The sequence below is a fragment of the Dreissena polymorpha genome, chromosome 9 (genome assembly GCF_020536995.1).
Source record: "Dreissena polymorpha isolate Duluth1 chromosome 9, UMN_Dpol_1.0, whole genome shotgun sequence".
Lineage (NCBI taxonomy): Eukaryota > Metazoa > Mollusca > Bivalvia > Myida > Dreissenidae > Dreissena > Dreissena polymorpha.
The window spans coordinates 68,344,987-68,363,614 of NC_068363.1; the positions used below are offsets into that span (position 1 = coordinate 68,344,987).

Sequence of the window (18,628 nt, forward strand, 5' to 3'; positions counted from 1 at the left end):
GTTAAATGATCAGTTAAAATGAGCTAAGATGTTGATTGGCACATTCTTTCAAATAAACAAGGATGATACATTCCAAAGGATGACACATTCCACCCATGTAATTAAGCAAGAATTTTTCACAAGAATGTCTTAGGGATTAACACCTGACCATTTCCACATCCTCTCCATATCCTACCCACTCCCAATGTCATGAAAAAAGTTAGTTTTGATTTGACTTTCATTGCTTCATGATCATTTTGAAATTTATATTTTACAGTTTTGAAATATTTATATTAAATTCAAAATTAATAATCAATATTCAAAATTTGGGTTGCTACACATTTAAATCACACACTAATTTTAGCAATTTATTTCAATTTTTATCATTCATTGTGTGATCTAAATCTTTAGCAGTTTAATTAACAAAAATAATTCACTTGAATAATCTAGTAACTTTTTGCATTTTGTACATACATACTTTGGCATAAGTAAATAAAAAGTAGCTCAGAATATGTTAAAAATTAATGTACATAATTAATTCAAATTAAAATGTATGGATTTATTTTGAAATATAATTCTTAGTTACTTAATTGTTAATACTTTTTAAGTATTGGCTAATAAGTATAAATGTTAAAAAAATACAACACTAAATTTCAAATAAATGCAAAGACTGTTTAAATTAATATAAAATTATAATGTTGAAATGACATAAACACACTCAATCTATTTCATTCACAAATAATGAAAATGAAGCAATGATAAACTTCCTGTCTCTATTAATGAGCTTGATTGATCACTGTTTGAATTAACATTGATAATTCAATCAGTGACTAATCAAGTATATCAATAGAGCTGTTAAAAGTGCAGATTAATCCCCCAGCATGAAATATGCTGGGAGGAGAAAAGACTAGGGTATTAGGAGGTGAAACGACTAGGGGGAGAAATGCCCAAGGGGGAGAAAAGACCAGGGGGAGAAAAGACCGTACACCAAATATAGCTGTGGCAGATGGAAAAGTGATTTAATTGTAAACGTAACACAATGAAGTATACAGAACTTTTTAAAATGGATGCACAATATATAATTGGTAGGTTAGCATAAAATCAAACGAATAATAAATAACAGTTTTCGATATACTAAAATTTAATTGAGAACTCAGTTACTCTTTTAAAATGTAGACATAGGGGCTTTTAATATATTATTTTAATAAGTGTTTCTTAGGACCATTCATCTAATGATTAAACCATACATTTCATTAATGAAATACGTCAGAACTTCAAAATACTGTAGATAGGTGCGTTTTAAATTCATATTTGTATTTACTCCGGTTTTCGCAATTTACTTATTGATAAGTAGACCTGTGCTCATCACAATTCAAAATTAAATTAAAATTGAAAGAAGTGTCGGGCAGTTATTTTAAATCTAACTTTAGACTTGATGTGGATAATATGAATATATTTTTGACCTTGTTTTGCAGCAATGATGTATGCCAAAGGAAAGTTGTAATGTTTGTCATACAAAACCCGCTAGTTAATGTAACGTTTCAAATATATCCGATGTGTATCAATATATAATATTATTTAATGATTAAGGTATTACCACTGAATAATAAGGCTTCAAACGTAAACTAGATGTTTTCAATAATCCGATCGGTATTTTCCTCTTGATATTATCTTCATGCGCAACCTGTTATAATAAGTTTAATCACATTCAGCAAATGTTATATACTTGAGAGAATTCGAAAATTCGAAAAAATAAAAGATTTTTTTTTACCGCTCTTTTGATTTATTGCTAAACATTGCGATACATATTGTTACATGTGACATTATATAAATATTACATGGCTGACAGGGGGACAGTAAATTTGTCAACTTGAGGAAATACTGTCAACCGAGGCGAAGCCAAGGTTGACAGTATTTTTCCGAAAGTTGACAAATTTACTGTCACCCTGTCAGACATGTAATATTTATTTTATTATACCGAATAAACTATTCAAACATTAACAATTTATATGACCCATGAACAATTTTAATATTCAATAATTTAATTTAATTTCAGCAATAAACAACCATTAATATGTTGAGTGGTTCAGATTTACGGGCAGAGCAAAATGAACTGCGCTTTATTCGGCACCGACCTAGTCATCAATTGATCCCATCAATTTTCTTAGTCGTCAATTATTTCTTTAAAAATATATTACAGAACCAGCTTTCCGTATTTTATTTTCATCACTTGATTACGCAATTTATGACGTACTTGTGTGACGTCATTTCGGTGACGAAACATTTTGGGACAACAATATGGACGTGGTGGTTTTTTTAACAGTAAAATATTTGTTTAAAGCATCGAACGAATCCAAAACGTATTTCGGATTGTGTGTTTGTCATGCACATCACCTTAAGAACAGACACTGGAAGTGTATATCGCTGTAACTTTATTGTTTTTAGCATTGGATTAAAGTTGCCTTTGAGGTAAGCGTGTCGTTTATACTAAATTGATTTTCTTTTTGACTCCTGTCAAAGCTTAAATAATGGCATTAATCTATTCTACAGCACAGTTTCAGCTGCAATCGATATTTTAATTATCCAAATACAACGGACACGCAAAACTGCGTACTGCGCATGCGCGAATGGGACAGTATAATTTTCAAACATTCCGCACGTGATTGCTAAGGCAGCGGGATACAGTATTTTTTTGTCAGTAAAATTTTTCCCGCTGGTGGCACGTGATTGCTATGGCAGCGGGATACAGTATATTTTGGACAGTAAATTTATTCCCGCTGGGTCTGACAGTATTTCTATGTCACGATTGCCTATGGGAGTTTAGCATTGTAAATAAAAGTGAGGTATAATAATATTTTTTATAATATAAAATAAAATAATATATTTTATTCAGATTATGTGAATTGCACTTATAACGCATTTTGTGAACAAAATAAAACAAAATATCGGGATAACAAATTGTCTAGTCAGAACGTTAACAAGTCATTATGCTCTGGTTGGAATAGCCAAATATAAAAGCATTCAGGGTCGCATTATGCAAACACTATAGTTTTCTGAAAGAAAAAAAAAGTAAATCCATATTGTATCGTATATTTTTATGTCAATGATGATACATAACTGCAATATATGAAAGGTTAATACTAGAAGGTAAGTATGGACACAGATAACAATACTATGTAAAACGTCTGTTTAATACAATCAAGACCAAGACATTAATAAACTAAATGTGCACGGGTTTGTATGTATACGACAAATACCAATGGAATATGCGTATCGATATCGACATCTACTCGTTAACAAGCAAACTAACGAGTTTCGGAAGCGAACGGATTCTGACGAATTTACTTGAACAGTGACTTTACCCTCTTGCGATCATTTGAACATTTATCATTACGAAAGCATTACCATTTACAGTCCTGCTCTCAAAAAGTCTGAATAGCCGAGAGGTTATCGTTTAATACAATGTAAATCGCTCTCATATGAACGGATAGGAATTTGGGCGAATTATCATATTTTGAGTAATTGTTAAAAAAATAATTATTGTAGATGACTGCAGGTTTTCAGGAAAATACGTTTGTTAAATAAGTACGAAAGACAACGAAAAAGTTATTTTATTGCTTTACAATAGACTTTGATCTCAAGTTGAAACATAGCAATACTTACCTCTGTTCTGTTCCATTTATTTCAACACAAAATCCAAAAAATAAAGAACTGTTTGGCGTATTAAAAAACAACATTGACATTTTACAAACAGACCCGGTTATGAATAAAATAATTTCAAATCAGAAGATAATAAAATGTAAGCGACAGCCACCTAATTTAAAACGTCTGTTAACCAAATCTTACTTTTCATCTCAAGAACCAAGAGTATCCAAATGTAATGACTCTAGATGCGCCCTGTGTGGTTATATTATTGAAGGGAATTCTTTTGATTTTAATGGCAAAATGTTCAAAATAAAAACTAATATGTCATGTGATATACAAAATGTGATTTATGTATTATTATGCAATGGATGCAAACAATATTATATAGGCCAAACTGGCGATAAACTTAGAAATAGGCGATCTGTCCATGAACAACAAATGCGAGACCCCTCAACAAGACAGATGCGATTAAGTAAACATTTAGATGAATGTTCACATAATGAACCAAAATTTAAAATATTTCCATTTTATAAGCTATTTTCGAACAATATTTCAGCTAGGTTAGCAAAAGAACAACATTTTATACATGTATTTAAACCCAAATTAAATTTCATTCAATATTTATTGACGTTATGACGTCATAATTGATATGACGTTATCACCATGACATTTTGACGTTGTAATATATTGTATTATGCCCTGATGAGCTATGCAAAACGCGTTGGCTAAATCAATATATATTTAAAATCCCAGACACGTGTTTTTACTTTTATTATATATATATATATATATATATATATATATATATATATATATATATATATATATATATATATATATATATATATATTAAGTGTAGAGGTAAATAAATTTGATTAATTAGCTGTTTTATCCGCGTCCATACAGAAGAATTAATGCAGATTTCACAGTGTAGCAAAAAACAACAAACAAACGTCCTGTGTAATTTTTATTGAAACAGCATGCACAACGACAACACATAGGGAAATGTACATGTTTATATAACGTATTGGTCGATTTGAAATCAGTGGTGTTACAATAAGACACACAGACACAAAACAATTGAAAAAAATCAAACAATATCCAATAAACAAGTTTTACATGTTTTATAGTTAAACCCATTACCAAACGCTGCATGAATTCTTTACTTGTAAGTCGTGAATACAGTCGATAAAGTCCCTCACGTGCACTCAAAATGGTATTGTTTATTTAACGAGCGATTTTATACTTAATACACACACAAGAAACAACTCTGGTTTGTTCAATGTCAGAAATAATCGTCGCCAAACATCGCATTTCCAAAGTCTTGGATAGCCGTTGTTACTTCATCATCTCTTCCTCCACCTCCTCCGGAAAATCCAACATTTGGAATAAGATTCTCTGAAAGGGACTGTTTCGCTCGGGCTAAAGCTTCGCTGGAAATCCGCCGAAATAGATCATAGCGCTGCTGAGGTCTGCTTTGCTCTGGAAACCCTGGTAACATGTCCCTTGCGGCAGAACTTGTAAAAAAGAAATGTGGAAGTCGTTATGCCTCCAAAGCTTTATCGAGAAAGCCAATGAAGTAGCTAAGGGCTTTCTCTGCACTGTATAACTTGAAATGTTTATACTTGTGACATATGATGTAGATCATAAAGAAAGCAATTTGCTTCAAATGATACGACTTCAGGACCGTTACAATTTTGGGCGGAGGATTTCTTCCTGCCTTTGCAATCTGTGATGTTTTTACAAAATACGTTTTAACTATGCGCAAGGAGGTCAGAATGAACAGCGGTCTTTGATCCTCTCTTGCGGCATTTGGAATACATATTTCAAATCCTGTAAAATTTTCACTCCAGATAAGGTCTTGATTCAAATCTTCGCCATCAATCCATTAGCAGACAGCGTGAATGGGGCAGTTTAGAATGGAATCTTTGTATCGTTTTGTTTTGTCTAAGGACAAACGAAACGCGAGAACCAAATCCAAGTCGATGACCTTAGCCGGTTTGCCACTAAATTTCAATTCAATTGTCACATTAATGGCAGGAGGGTTCCTTTTTCTTGTCAGTCGGAAGGTTTCTGCATTTCTGCATATGGTACTGGCATCTTTGATTGTTATTGTAAGGTTGTGTATGGCCTTATCCACCATTGAACCAAACACTCGTTCGTGAAGACGTTTGGAGGAAATAAAGATATGTCCGGCATCGCTTTGGAATATTCCTTCCTCGAAGAGTTCGGGGCAGGATCTGCGTAGCTTTTCCAGTGTTGTTCAAGTTATCTGTAAAATGAATCGAGGTATGGTTTTTCCACTAACACGAGGACTGGCAATAGACACTCTCTCTACACGTCCTTCCAGACCTTCAATGTGGAATTCGAGCATCGAGTCGAATTTGTCCGCTTTCAAGACTTTCAACCCATCTCGTGAGCTTCCCTGTCTTATGTAGGAGTCTATTCGCAGACCTTTGCATTGTGGGGATTGCCTTCTTAAATCATGGAGAATCCAAATCATCACTTCGTCTACTGCCTGTCTCGACTCAGCCCAATCCCTTTCGTCAAAGTCTATATATTGCCTTATATATTAAGAAAATTTATTTTATATGTTGATATCATTTTTATTAGGTATGCTTTGTAATGATACAATAGATTAGTCACAGACAACAAGGCATTCACCTTTCTGGTTTAAGTTGTCATAACAAGATCGTTCACTTACCTAGCATAGAACTTTGAAGTTATTGTATGATGCTGATTTCGGTTTTAAAGCGGGTATGCATGATTTTGTCAAATATTTATGAATTTATATAAAATGTGTAAAAAACTTATCACATATATATTTCAATATAAACTAAAATAAAATTTAAGAAGAACATGTGTCGAAAAATTCGAAATAAGCCAGAAATTTTATTCTGAAATCGAAAATGCACCATAGCTTATACTAATATTCTTGTCAAGCGTTCGATGTTTGATCTCATTCGCAAGTACTAGTATAACGGGTTATTATAAGGTGAGTCAAAACATAAACATTAAATTATATTATGAACATGTATTAAACATACCAAGGTTTTTCTACATATTTAAGACTTACCTCAATTTTGTTAAAAGCAGTATGAATATCATACTGAGACACAATATTGGATTGCGCCATTTTCAATCGGTGAACAAATGGGATATGCGTTCCACGCGTATGTGTTATAAGATAAGATCAGTCCTATGTTAACTACATTATACAAAGCGAACCTAATGCACAGCGAACTTGCAGAACGCGGGTTCGGACGACGATATCGTCTTCTTGATACAGTTCGTCTGAAATAAGAGCTCGAAGTGGAAAACGATATTATCACTAATTATAAGGTTAAAAATAAACTTTTATCACACCTTCAATATTCATTCTTAACCTACATTTTAGTCAATAAGCTTTCGTGTTTGCGTTGCGCATTGCATAACCTTCACAAATTAACATGTATGATATATTCCACGTATTACAGTCCGTTTGAATGAAAAACTGTGGGCACATCGAGATAAAAATGGACGTAACAGCTTGCTGCTAACTAGCCATTAATTTTAACAGACGACGCTCGGATAAATAGTTAAAAGATGAACTTACTCAACCTGTATGGCTGAAAGAGAACGTGAACGCCGATAATACTACTGGCCGTCTTGATTTAAACCATTCGCCTTCTTTTTATGCTCCCCCAAAAATTGTTTGGGGGGAGCATATAGTCGCCGCTTCGTCTGTCCGTGCGTGTGTCCGTGTGTCCGTCCGTGCACAATTTGTGACCGGAATTCAATGAAACTTTATAGGAAGCTTCACTACCAAGAGGAGATGTGCATATTATCAGCCAGTTCTGGTCGGATGATTTTTCACAGAGTTATGGCCCTTTGAAAATTTCCAATAACTGTACACATAGTGCAATTCTTGTCCGGGCTATTTCTCAGCATCTAATGACCGGAATTCAATGAAACTTTATGGGAAGCTTCACTACCAAGAGGAGATGTGCATATTATCAGCCGGTTCTCGTCGGATGATTTTTCACAGAGTTATGGCCCTTTCAAATTTTCCATTATTTTTACATATAGTGCAATTCTTGTCCGGGGTATTTCTCATTAACTTTTTACGGGAATTCAAAGAAACTTTATGGGAAGCTTCACTACCACCAGGAGATGTGCATATTATCAGCCGGTTATGGTCGGATGATTTTTCACAGAGTTAAGGCCCTTTGAAATTTTCTATAAACTGTGCATATAGTGCAATGCTTGTCCGGGCTATTTCTCACCAACTACTGACTGGAATATAATGAAGCTTTATGGGAAGCTTAACTACCTTGAGGAGATGCGCATGTTATTTGTGGGTTCTGGTTTGATGATTTATTTAGAGAGTTATGGCCCTTTTAAGTTTTTAAGTTGCTAAACCATCCATCGTATTATTTTGTCAAAAGTTATGCCCCTCAAGACGTTTCCTTTATCTGAATATATAGTGCAATATTGTGACAAAAAACCGTTGGGGAGCATCACCCGTCTCCGACGGTTTCTTGTTAATCATTAACTTTGGCAAGCGCACTGAATTTTCTAAAAATGTATATGCGTATTTAAAAACAAAAACGAAATAAACATATTTATGCGATTTACAGCTAATGGACATTGCATAACAAACACAACACTCGTAAGGCACATACATAGGAATTATTGATAGTGCACCGTTGTTTGACGAAAAAAACGACGACATTTACTAAATACAGCATCATTTTTAAACATTAAGTGCCTTGCATAGTTTCGTTTCTTAAAAACCTTCCTGTTTTTGTGAATTCAATAGCATTCAAAAAGATAATACGAAATAGTGTTCAACCATCTTTATATTGCGAAAATCAATGATAATAGTAAATGAAACTGTGCAAATTACTTTTTCGCATATATTCTTAACACAAGATTGGCTATTTTTTATTGTATTAATTGTTATAGCATAAGCCACACATAAGTAACACCTGTTTTATATTTTATTACAATTTTCTTTCTTATCCGTTGTAATCTCAACTCGAAAATCAATGTTCATTTGCAGAACGTAATATATTTCAAAATTGCAATGAGTGCCATTGTGGATTAGGAACACTTGTATTATTTGGTTATGTTCTCGTATTATGTAACGATTGTAGGACAAACGGCACCTGGACAATCGGCACCCAGTGTTTTTCCATACCCGGACAGTCGGCACTCTGTTAATTTGTTGACCCGGACAATCGGCACCCGATTAAATTGTAAAACCGGACAAACAAGCCTCTTGCTAGCTGTGGAATATTCACACCCACTTACGGACCGGCTAGAACAGGTAGTAATGTGCTGGAGTAAATCTCTTTACGGATCAATCCCTGCACGGTGATAAACTTGTGGGATGACTGGTAATGATATGATGTGAACGGCCTTCTACGGAATCCGGTTAGTGCCATCTATAATCTCGCCCTTCTTTTATCAAGGGCGACACTAGACATACGAAGCGATACACGATATTTTGCGCGACGGATGGTATCCATGTTTTCCCAACATGGTAATAAAAAACGCAAATTTCGCAACAAGGAATAGTTTAATGGAGAAACCCTACTGAGAGGTTATGGCAGACATGTGTAAGTTTGTATAAATCCTTTAGTTATTGTAGTGGCTTGCAAATTAAAGCAGATCTTCTACTTCAGGGAGACACATTTCACTCATTTTTTAAGAAAATTTGTCAGGATTTTTTTTCTGCATGTAGGCCAATACCTTTGCTATCAATGTTAATACACAGTTGTTTCAAATTGGACGTGGAAAATTTACTTACCCTTTTTTAGTTCATGCTAAAATAACGAGCACTGCTCCAATTGTATTACACTGCTCACAAGGTATCGGGTTTCCTGGGGTGGTCATTGTAAAATGAATAGCGTGACAGATAATGCATAAATGTCATGTATTATTTCACACCCTTCTGGTATTGCAGTTTAATAGCAAGTATACTCATGTGAATGGAAATAAAATAAGAATTTCAGTAAAAGTTTGCAATTCGTTTCTTAAAGTAACACGGCCTCCCGCGCTGTCGTCCTGTTCTGTCCGTACGTACCATCCGTCTGTTCAGAATGTCGTGTTAGTCAACAGAATTGAATCACGTGAATGGCTCTCCGTTTGTGTTGTGTGCGTCTTCTTTAATTTATAACGCTGTGATTCAAGTAGGACTGTTCTCCACTACCGGCACACACAGTACAGGAACAAATACTTACTCAGACAAACTAGGAGTAGGTGAACTGACTGCTTTTTGTTACACGATTAAGCACGAACACACACAAATGAATTTTAAAATATATATTTTACGCCGTTGCAGGTGACATCGATTTTAACAAGGCCGACTTGTCGGAGTCTAGACAAGCGGTTGACGCTATTATAGACCATCTTCTGAAGCAGCAACGGGAGCAAGCAATCATAGATTTATTAATGCTTTCACTATACTTGCAAGTGTAATTGCTTACATATTATCGTGGAATGGCACACAGATTTGCCAAAAAATTATGCTAACTACCCTCTTCAGTTCACAGTCTGTCAGTTGTCAACTGATCAATAATTAAAAAATCTTCTTAAAAAACATCATGTGAAATAAGAATTCTTTGAATGGAAAACATGAAAGAAAAACTAATTCAATTAAGTGTTAATGCATTTAATACTGTACTTAGGCTGAAAGTAAATACAAGTTCAACAACACATGATAATTGTTTTTTATTTTGAGACCTTTCAGATAAATAGACCAATAACTATCGTCTGCAAGTTTACTTATGATAGCCCACACAGCACATACACGCATAAGGCCAGTTGTGTTATAAAAGATTTTCGGACTTGCCGACTCTTTTTATGAAAAAAAGTTGAACCTCGATTTTTTTGGATGCCAAAACCGGGTTTTAGACACAACGGATGTGCTTGAAATTACCAAAAGCGACTCCAACATTGTTTGTTCACGAACGCTTCAAGGCTATCACCAGCGAAGTCTGCTAATTTACCAATTATTATTCAACCGTCAAACTAAATCCTGATTGGAATCGATATGTAAGTATGTTTTTAAATATTTTTTATAAGATTTAATTTACTAAAAAGAATTCAAATGACTTAAAATATAATGAAATTAACGTACAAGCAATATGACAAGAACGCTTTAAGCAATTGCCCACAATGCGAAACCTATTAAGGCCTATCAACTTTAAACCTTCACAATTTTACGCACATAAACGCTAGTATGTTTTAGAATACAATTCTTTTTGATGTTAAATGCAGTTGTAGGGAAGAATTTGCGTATATAATACGTGTTACTTTCGATATTTTCATTGGGTACGAAATGGGAACGAAAGCTCAGTTTTGTTCCTGACCTATTCGTACCAGAAGTTAAAAAATCGCAAAATGAACAATTTTTGAAACGATTTCGAACCAGGAATATCCAAATAAAATTAATCAATTAATTAAAATATTTTATTGTTCATGTTAAAAGCAATGCAGTTGTGTTCAAAATGAAATTCCATGGTCCAATATGTCAGGTACTTGGCATCCGTTGGAAAGATGAAATAAATAAGAAATTGCAAAAATTTGACTCTCTGAACTATAAGTTATAGCTGGAAATAAATGAATTTTGCAATAGAGAATATTTGAAAAGTAGGAGTGTTTGTTTGGCCTATAGGAGAGAATATATAGACTGTTCATTCTCGATCGTTGAGTTCTTCCGGAGTGCATTAACTTAGGACGGCAGTGTTTTTTCCTAATATATGAACATGACAAGTTGTTTAATCTCTACAAGAAAATGTAATTTTAAACAAAGAATGTATTAACAATAACATAACTGGTTAATGCATTTAGAACAAAAGCGTTTTATTCTATTGCTGTGTTTATAATGTCTGCGGTATTGTTTTTTTTCTGGATTATAAACTATTGGATGTCTTTTTACACCTCAATAGGGTTTTTGTTTGTTGAGATATAGTATTTTTAATGCACAAAATTGATTCCTTGTGAAAAAACTGCAACATATGAATGGCAATATTTAGCCAAATGAGATAATTAAAACAAAAGTTATAGCAAAAAAAGTTCTTTTGTTCCACACATATTGAGACCAAAATGCTCAGCAAAAAACTCACAGAAAAGTCAATTTTGGGCAAGTTAAAAATGTCATTACTTTTGAACCAGTTAAGACATTATAAAAAATCAAACTAATTTAAAAACTATAAATCAAGACCTATTTTTACTTAGCAAATAAACATGTTTGAAAAAATCATCGGGGTTGCAAAGAACTTCATACCATAACATTTTTAACATAAGTGCATTGGTCACCACCTTTGTTTTCCTACTTCTGCTCGACACTTTTAGAAAAAAATATATCCGCAATCATTTTATAAAAAAATACTGGCCTTATGATTATTGACTAGATCGATTTTACATGAAATACCACCTATAGAGACAAACTTTGCAATTTGTCGATATGTGCGCTACTGTATTGATTGTTAGGTAATCTGAGCACTCTGTATCAGCAGACGAGCTATTGTATAAACCTATTTACGGAGTTTCCGGGGAAAGTCGATGTATGACGATTTAAAATCTGAGGTAAATTTACACGATTACAAATATTATAATCACAAGAAAATACGAACTAAATAATAAGCTTTGTATTTAACTTCAATATAAAACAAGTGTTTATGGCAATACATGGGTAGGCAAAGTACGCGAACGGCTGTCATACCTGTCGGTCGTCTCACTCAGAAATGACATCAGCACAAAACGGGTCGAATTTTATTTCCCACCCACATTATTTTTCAGAAAAATGAAAGAGTGCATTGTCTGTAAATCTTATTAACGTACTCGATCAATATGAATTGCGCATTGCATAACAAATAGCAACACAGATGGCTAGCGTCGGATATGGTGACAGCGTAGTTTTGTTTACGGATATAAACGAAGCTGTTGACAAAATCCAGGTATAAACTGTGTTCTTCCCTTCAATTATGCTAATGATATTAGTAAAATAAGCCATAACTGTAAAAACAAATATATTCCGATGCTATAACATATTTTTATGTATTTTGTTACAAATATGGGTTATTCATATACAATCATTCACACCTATAGTTTGTCTTAAAGAAGCTGATTATATTCATATGGAGATGTTTGCGTTCCTTTTCATACATATTCCTTTATCCACGATTGCTTTTATTGCTCGGTTTGGTCAAAATACCATAAAATAAATAAGAACAAATATCGCTTAATTTCCAAAAGTAAATATTTATATACATAAATGCAAATTTCATATCCTTTGTAGTCTCAACTCGATACCAAAATCAATGGCAAAAACCAAAAACCGACTAAGGGGAAGTTGATGCCACATAGCTGGAACTAATAAAAAGTTCGAAGTTTGTAGGTGAGCAACAAGTTAAAATAACAAACCATGCTGTTTTTACTACACTAAAAATTACGGTTTTTGTATTTTACATGTATTAAAAAATCCGTTTGTGTTTCGCAAAAAAAAATCGTTCATTGTGTACACAAGAAATGTGTAAACGATCGAGTATTAAAAGCCTAATTTTTGCTGTAGAATATTCACACCCATTTACGGACCGGCACGCACAGTTGCTAATCAAACAACGTTTTATTTGTTAAACTTACTTTTAATTTCTGAACTAATCCAGTACATAAAACTACTAGACCGTATCTTAATAGTGGGCACCTGTCGATAAGTTGTTCATGCCAAACGAATATTGAAAAAGTTTAAGGCAAATTATTTTGGTGTTTGTTTATTTCCCGTTATGTTCATCGAACCGTCACTGATAAATGAATTGAGCGACAGATGTGTGTGCAAATCTATTAAGGCTTCATTTGACAACCGTCGGGTATTACAGTATAAAAATGCAAGCAGACTCATGTGTAAGGAAAGAAAGTTCGGTTAAAGTTTGTTTTGTACAGTAACGGGACCTCCCGTATGGGTGTCCCGTCCATATCGAATGTCTGTTCAGAATGTCGTGGTAGTCAACAGAATACTTTTATATGAATACGTCTACTTTTCTGCAGTACATGACACTAGTGTTCAAGTAGGGTTGCTGTTAGTAACACGCACACATAGTACACGAAAACCAGCTTTCCCAGACAAACTAATCTTTAGTAGATGAAATGACCGCAAACTCTACGAATCAGCATGAACAACCGCACATGTATTTATAAGATTTAATTCACCTCGTTGCAGGAGACATCGAATTTAACAAGGCCGACTGGGCGGAGTCTAGACAAGCGGTTGACGCTATTATGGACCTCCTCTTGAAGCAGCTACGGGAGCAAGCGAAGAAGTACGAGGGTCTCCGAATCGATTCTTACATCCGTCAAGGAAGCGCACGAGAAGGCCTGAAGGTTCTAGACGCTAACGAGTTCGATACTTTGCTTGAATTTCATACAGAACCTCTTAAAGGCCACATTGACAATTCACCAATAACCAACGCCTCGGGAAAAACGATTCCAGGATTTTGCAACTTACATATCTACGGAGGGATGGACAGATTAGAGAAAAAATGCACAAGAATGTTTAAGGAAGGTGTGTTTGTGCAACATAATGAAGAAGTGTATCTGTGATCAAAGGTTTTACATGAAAAGATATTCGAGTCTATGCTAGATAACAACAGGGTCCTGAAAAAAGCGTCAAGCTTCCGAGTGTACAGAAAAATGAATCCACCAGCAATAAACGTCACGATTGAACTCTTGTATAACGATAGTATAAAAAAGAAAATCGATGTCGATTTGGTGCCAGCTTATCTACTTCAGTATGACGAGAGAGCAACATATCAAGGTCATCACATGTGTTGCCCCATCCATGCAGTTTGCAAGTGGGTAGGGGAAGTACATTGCGACGAAAAACTCATGTGGGACGTAAAAATTACGGGCTATGAGAAGCACATCATAGATATCGCAAGACAGAGTACCGATGGTCGGAAACTTTGCATCATGACAGCTTTGCGAATAGTGAAGACATACTTCGTTAAGAAAGCGAAGCATGCGAAAGATCAAGCCATCGCACCACCACAAATCGTGACTGTCTTAAAGTCGTACCACCTGAAGCAAATTGCTTTCTACCTCCTCTACTTTCTGTGCCACAAATTTCCATACTTCCCTTTGCCTGGTGCCGAAACAGCCCTCGGTTACTTTCTTGACTTGTTGAAGGTATGTCTAAGGTCCAAAAGTTTGCCCCATTTTTTCTACGGCGGTACCGATGTTTGTACAATGTTGCCAGGATTTCGCCAGAATAATTATGGATTTCAGCTTCGATACAATATGTTTCAGAAGATCAACGACGAGTTTTTAGCAAGAGCAGCCCAGTCTTTCAAGGAGGAAATGATTCCAGATTTGTTTTTTTTTCGGTGGTGTAAGTGATCCATGTAGAGCGCAAGTCCGCGATATGTTTGAAAGCCTGGTAGACAGTCATGCGATGTAATCTAAGAACGAACAGTTGTAATTCGGAAACTGCAGTTTACCGCTAGATTTTTCATTAACGTTTGCCCACACTACTGTGTATGTGGATTCAGTGCGAAACATGCAGTGGGTTTCTGACCCCCCGCCCACTCATAGTATAGTAAATGTCTGGCTGTAGGAACAAAGTGGTGTGTAAAATTGTTCCTAAATTGTGAAGCTCATACGATGTTTTTATGTTTCCACTGAGCAAATTATGTTAATATATATTGTATTTTGTGTTTCTTGTATTTTTATGTGTATGTGTAAACCATTGCCATAATCAGAACTTTTTCGTTATTTTTATGTCCCCGAGTCTATTCTGGGGGACATATTGTTTTTAACCTGTCTGTTTGTTTGTTGGGTTGTTTGCATCAAACTTTAACACTGGTCATAACTTTTGCAAATATTGAAGATAGCAACTTGATATTTGGCATGCATGTGTATCTCTTAGAGCTGCACATTTTGATTGGTGAAAGGTCAATGTCAAGAACATATTTCAAGGTCAAAGTCAAATACAGGGGGGGGGCATAGTGTTTCACAAACACATCTTGTTTGTTAATGTTTTTACATCATTTATAAGTAAAAAAACAAGATGTGTTTGTGAAACACAATGTCCCCCTATATGACGTTTGACCTTGAAGGATGACTTTGACCTTGTGAAGGATGACATTGACCATGACCTTTCACCACTCAAAATGTGCAGCTCCATGAGATACACATGCATGCCAAATATCAAGTTGCTATCTTCAATATTGCAAAAGTATTCATAAAATAAGCGATGTGGGCCACATATATTTGACCTCTGACCTTGAAGGATGACCTTGACCTTGACCTTTCACCACTCAAAATGTGCAGCTCCATGAGATGCACATGCATGCCAAATATCAAGTTGCTATCTTCAATATTGCAAAAGTATTTATAAAATAAACGATTAGGGCCACATATATTTGACCTCTGACCTTGAAGGATGACCTTGACCTTGACCTTTTAGCACTCAAAATACGCAGCTCCATGAGATACACATGCATGCCAAATATCAAGTTGCTATCTTCAATATTGCAAAAGTATTCATAAAATGAGCGATTTTGGCCACATATATTTGACCTCTGACCTTGAAGGATGACCTTGACCTTGAACCTTCACCACTCAAAATGTGCAGCTTCATGAGATACACATGCATGCCAAATATGAAGTTGCTATCTTCAATAAAGCAAAAGTTATTGCAAAATGTTAAAGTTGGCGCAAACAAACCAACAGACCAACAGACCAACAGACAGGGCAAAAACAATATGTCCCCCACTACTATAGTGGGGGACATAAAAAAGAAACACGCATCTGGGCGTGGGCTTCAATATTTGATTGCTGAATTAAAACTTCATCGCATAGAGAACACGGAGATCTTTACTTTTAGTAATAAAACAATAGCTGTCAGAAGACAGCGCGCTCGACTTTTCGAGTGCTGGCAGTATAACGTAAGCCATCATGGGGAAATTGTTATCTTCAATAATGTCAATGTAATATAATCATATTCTAACTGGAACAGGACCATAATTGAAACATGTTGATCGCTTATATTTTAAAGAAATGGTAAATTCTAGACGATTCTGAGTTCAGATATATTTTTCACAATCTATTGAACATTTGTAAAGACATAAAACAAACTAATAAGATTATATTTCGATGTTTGATAGCAATAGCTTAGGGGGGATGGTTGGACGGTCTATCTTAAATAAAATAATACAAATAAATACTTGTGTTTTTTACCATGTTTCAAAAAAATTAATTCTTTTTATGTGTGTGCGGGGTGGGGGGTGGGGGTGGAGAGGGGGAATAATGTGGGGGTGTGGTCATTTATTAGATGAAATTTAAAAAAAGAAACAAATAAAAAGGGGGATTCTGGGATGGGGCGTGGGGAATGATTTGGGTTGAGTCCATTATTTGACCTTGAGATTAAAGGTCATTTAAAGGTCAATGTCAAATTCAACTTGCCAGGTACAGTACCCTCATGATAGTAAGAAAGTATTTGAAGTTTGAAAATAATAGCATCGATGCTTTAGAAGTGAAGTGCTTCTAAACACAAAATTGAACAAAATATTCAGTTTACTAAGTCAAAAAAGGGCCATAATTCCGTCAAAATGCAATCCAGAGTTATGCAACTTGTCCAGTACAGTAGCTATGATACTTTAGGAGTAAAATGGACAAAAACACAAAACTTAACCGAATTTTCAATATTCTAAGTATAAAAGGGGCCATAATTCTATCAAAATAGGAGTCAGAGTTACATAACTTTGCCTGCACAGTCCTCTTATAATAGTTAGTAAGTGTTGCAAGTATGAAAGCAATAGCTTTGATACCTTAGGAATAAAAAGGACGTAAACACATAACTTAAGCAAAGTATAAAAAGGGGCATAACTCTAAAAATAATGCTGACAGAGTTATGCACCTTGACCAACACAATTGACTTGTTGCCATAAAGAAGTATACAAAGTTTGAGTTAATTATCTTTGATAGTGTTAAAAGTTATTTGACTTTATAAAAACACTTAAACGAACGGCGACGGCGACGCCGGGGTGAGTAGTATAGCTCTAATTTTTCCTCGAAAAGTCGAGCTAAATATGTAGCGATTTTTAATACATGTACTTTTTCGTGTACGCTGTATCCACAGCGCTTCGGTCGTTGAGATAGGGGAGTTTTGATATGTGACATGAACAGTTATTGTGAACGGCGGGCAATCGGCTGACTGAGATCTGGTTGATTGATATGAGTACCGAAAATAATTTGATTGACAGCTGGCATCATGTCGAGCAGTGGGGCTCGATTGGACATTGTCGGCTCGGTTACCTTTTCTATTAACCCTGGGTACTCTTAAATATACTTAAATGTACCCCAGGTACGGAAAGTATGCTAAAGCGTACCCGGGAGTAATAACGCCACTTTGGTCGTTGTCGGCTTTTTAAAAATGTATTATATTAAAATTTATATCAATATTTTGTAAAATGGCCTCAATCTTTTTGAAACTAATACAACAGAATGTTGAGGTAGGTTTTGTTACAAGTCAATTTTGTTTCGTATTCCGTAGCGCGTTTTACATCGATTTTTTTTTGGGGGGGGGGGGGGGGGGTAAGGGGCGGGGAGGGAATAAAAATCTGATGCAGTCTCAATTGGCCGGGTACGTTTAATTATATATTCCGTGCCCAGTGTACATTTAAGTATACTTGAGAGTACCCGGGGTGCATTTATGTAGTGCCCGAGCCGATAATGACCAACCAAGCGCAAGTGGCGTTATTTTTTTGTCGAAATACACAAGTGAGAATGTGATGTACATAGAAGGCACAGCAAACTGAACCAAACTGGAAATAGTTGTGAATATCGGATTATACAGGCTACTAAAGAGCGTGACAAAAATGGGTATTCACAACATTGAAATTCGGAATTTTTAAGCAATGCCTCCGAAGGATGCACATGTTTGAGAATAAGCAAATTAAATAAATATTTACTCAAACATAATCCCGAATGCTGTCTAAATGTCGTGACGTCATTTGAC

At 35.0% G+C, this 18,628-nt stretch overlaps 1 protein-coding gene across 5 annotated transcripts in view; it reads left to right on the forward strand.

The window, feature by feature from the left end:
- Positions 1 to 18,628, forward strand: part of LOC127844341 (uncharacterized) — a 182,497-nt gene that overhangs the window by 40,448 nt on the left and 123,421 nt on the right. Inside the window, exon 3 of one of the 5 annotated variants that reach the window (XM_052374463.1) lies at positions 13,832 to 13,896. The exons of 2 other annotated variants lie outside the window; for them this stretch is intronic. In XM_052374463.1, the coding sequence (XP_052230423.1) occupies positions 13,832 to 13,896 (65 nt within the window). Of the gene's footprint in view, positions 1 to 12,436; positions 12,573 to 13,831; positions 13,897 to 18,628 lie in introns of those variants that run through there. 2 more of the 5 variants (XM_052374467.1, XM_052374462.1) reach the window with 2 other exon arrangements.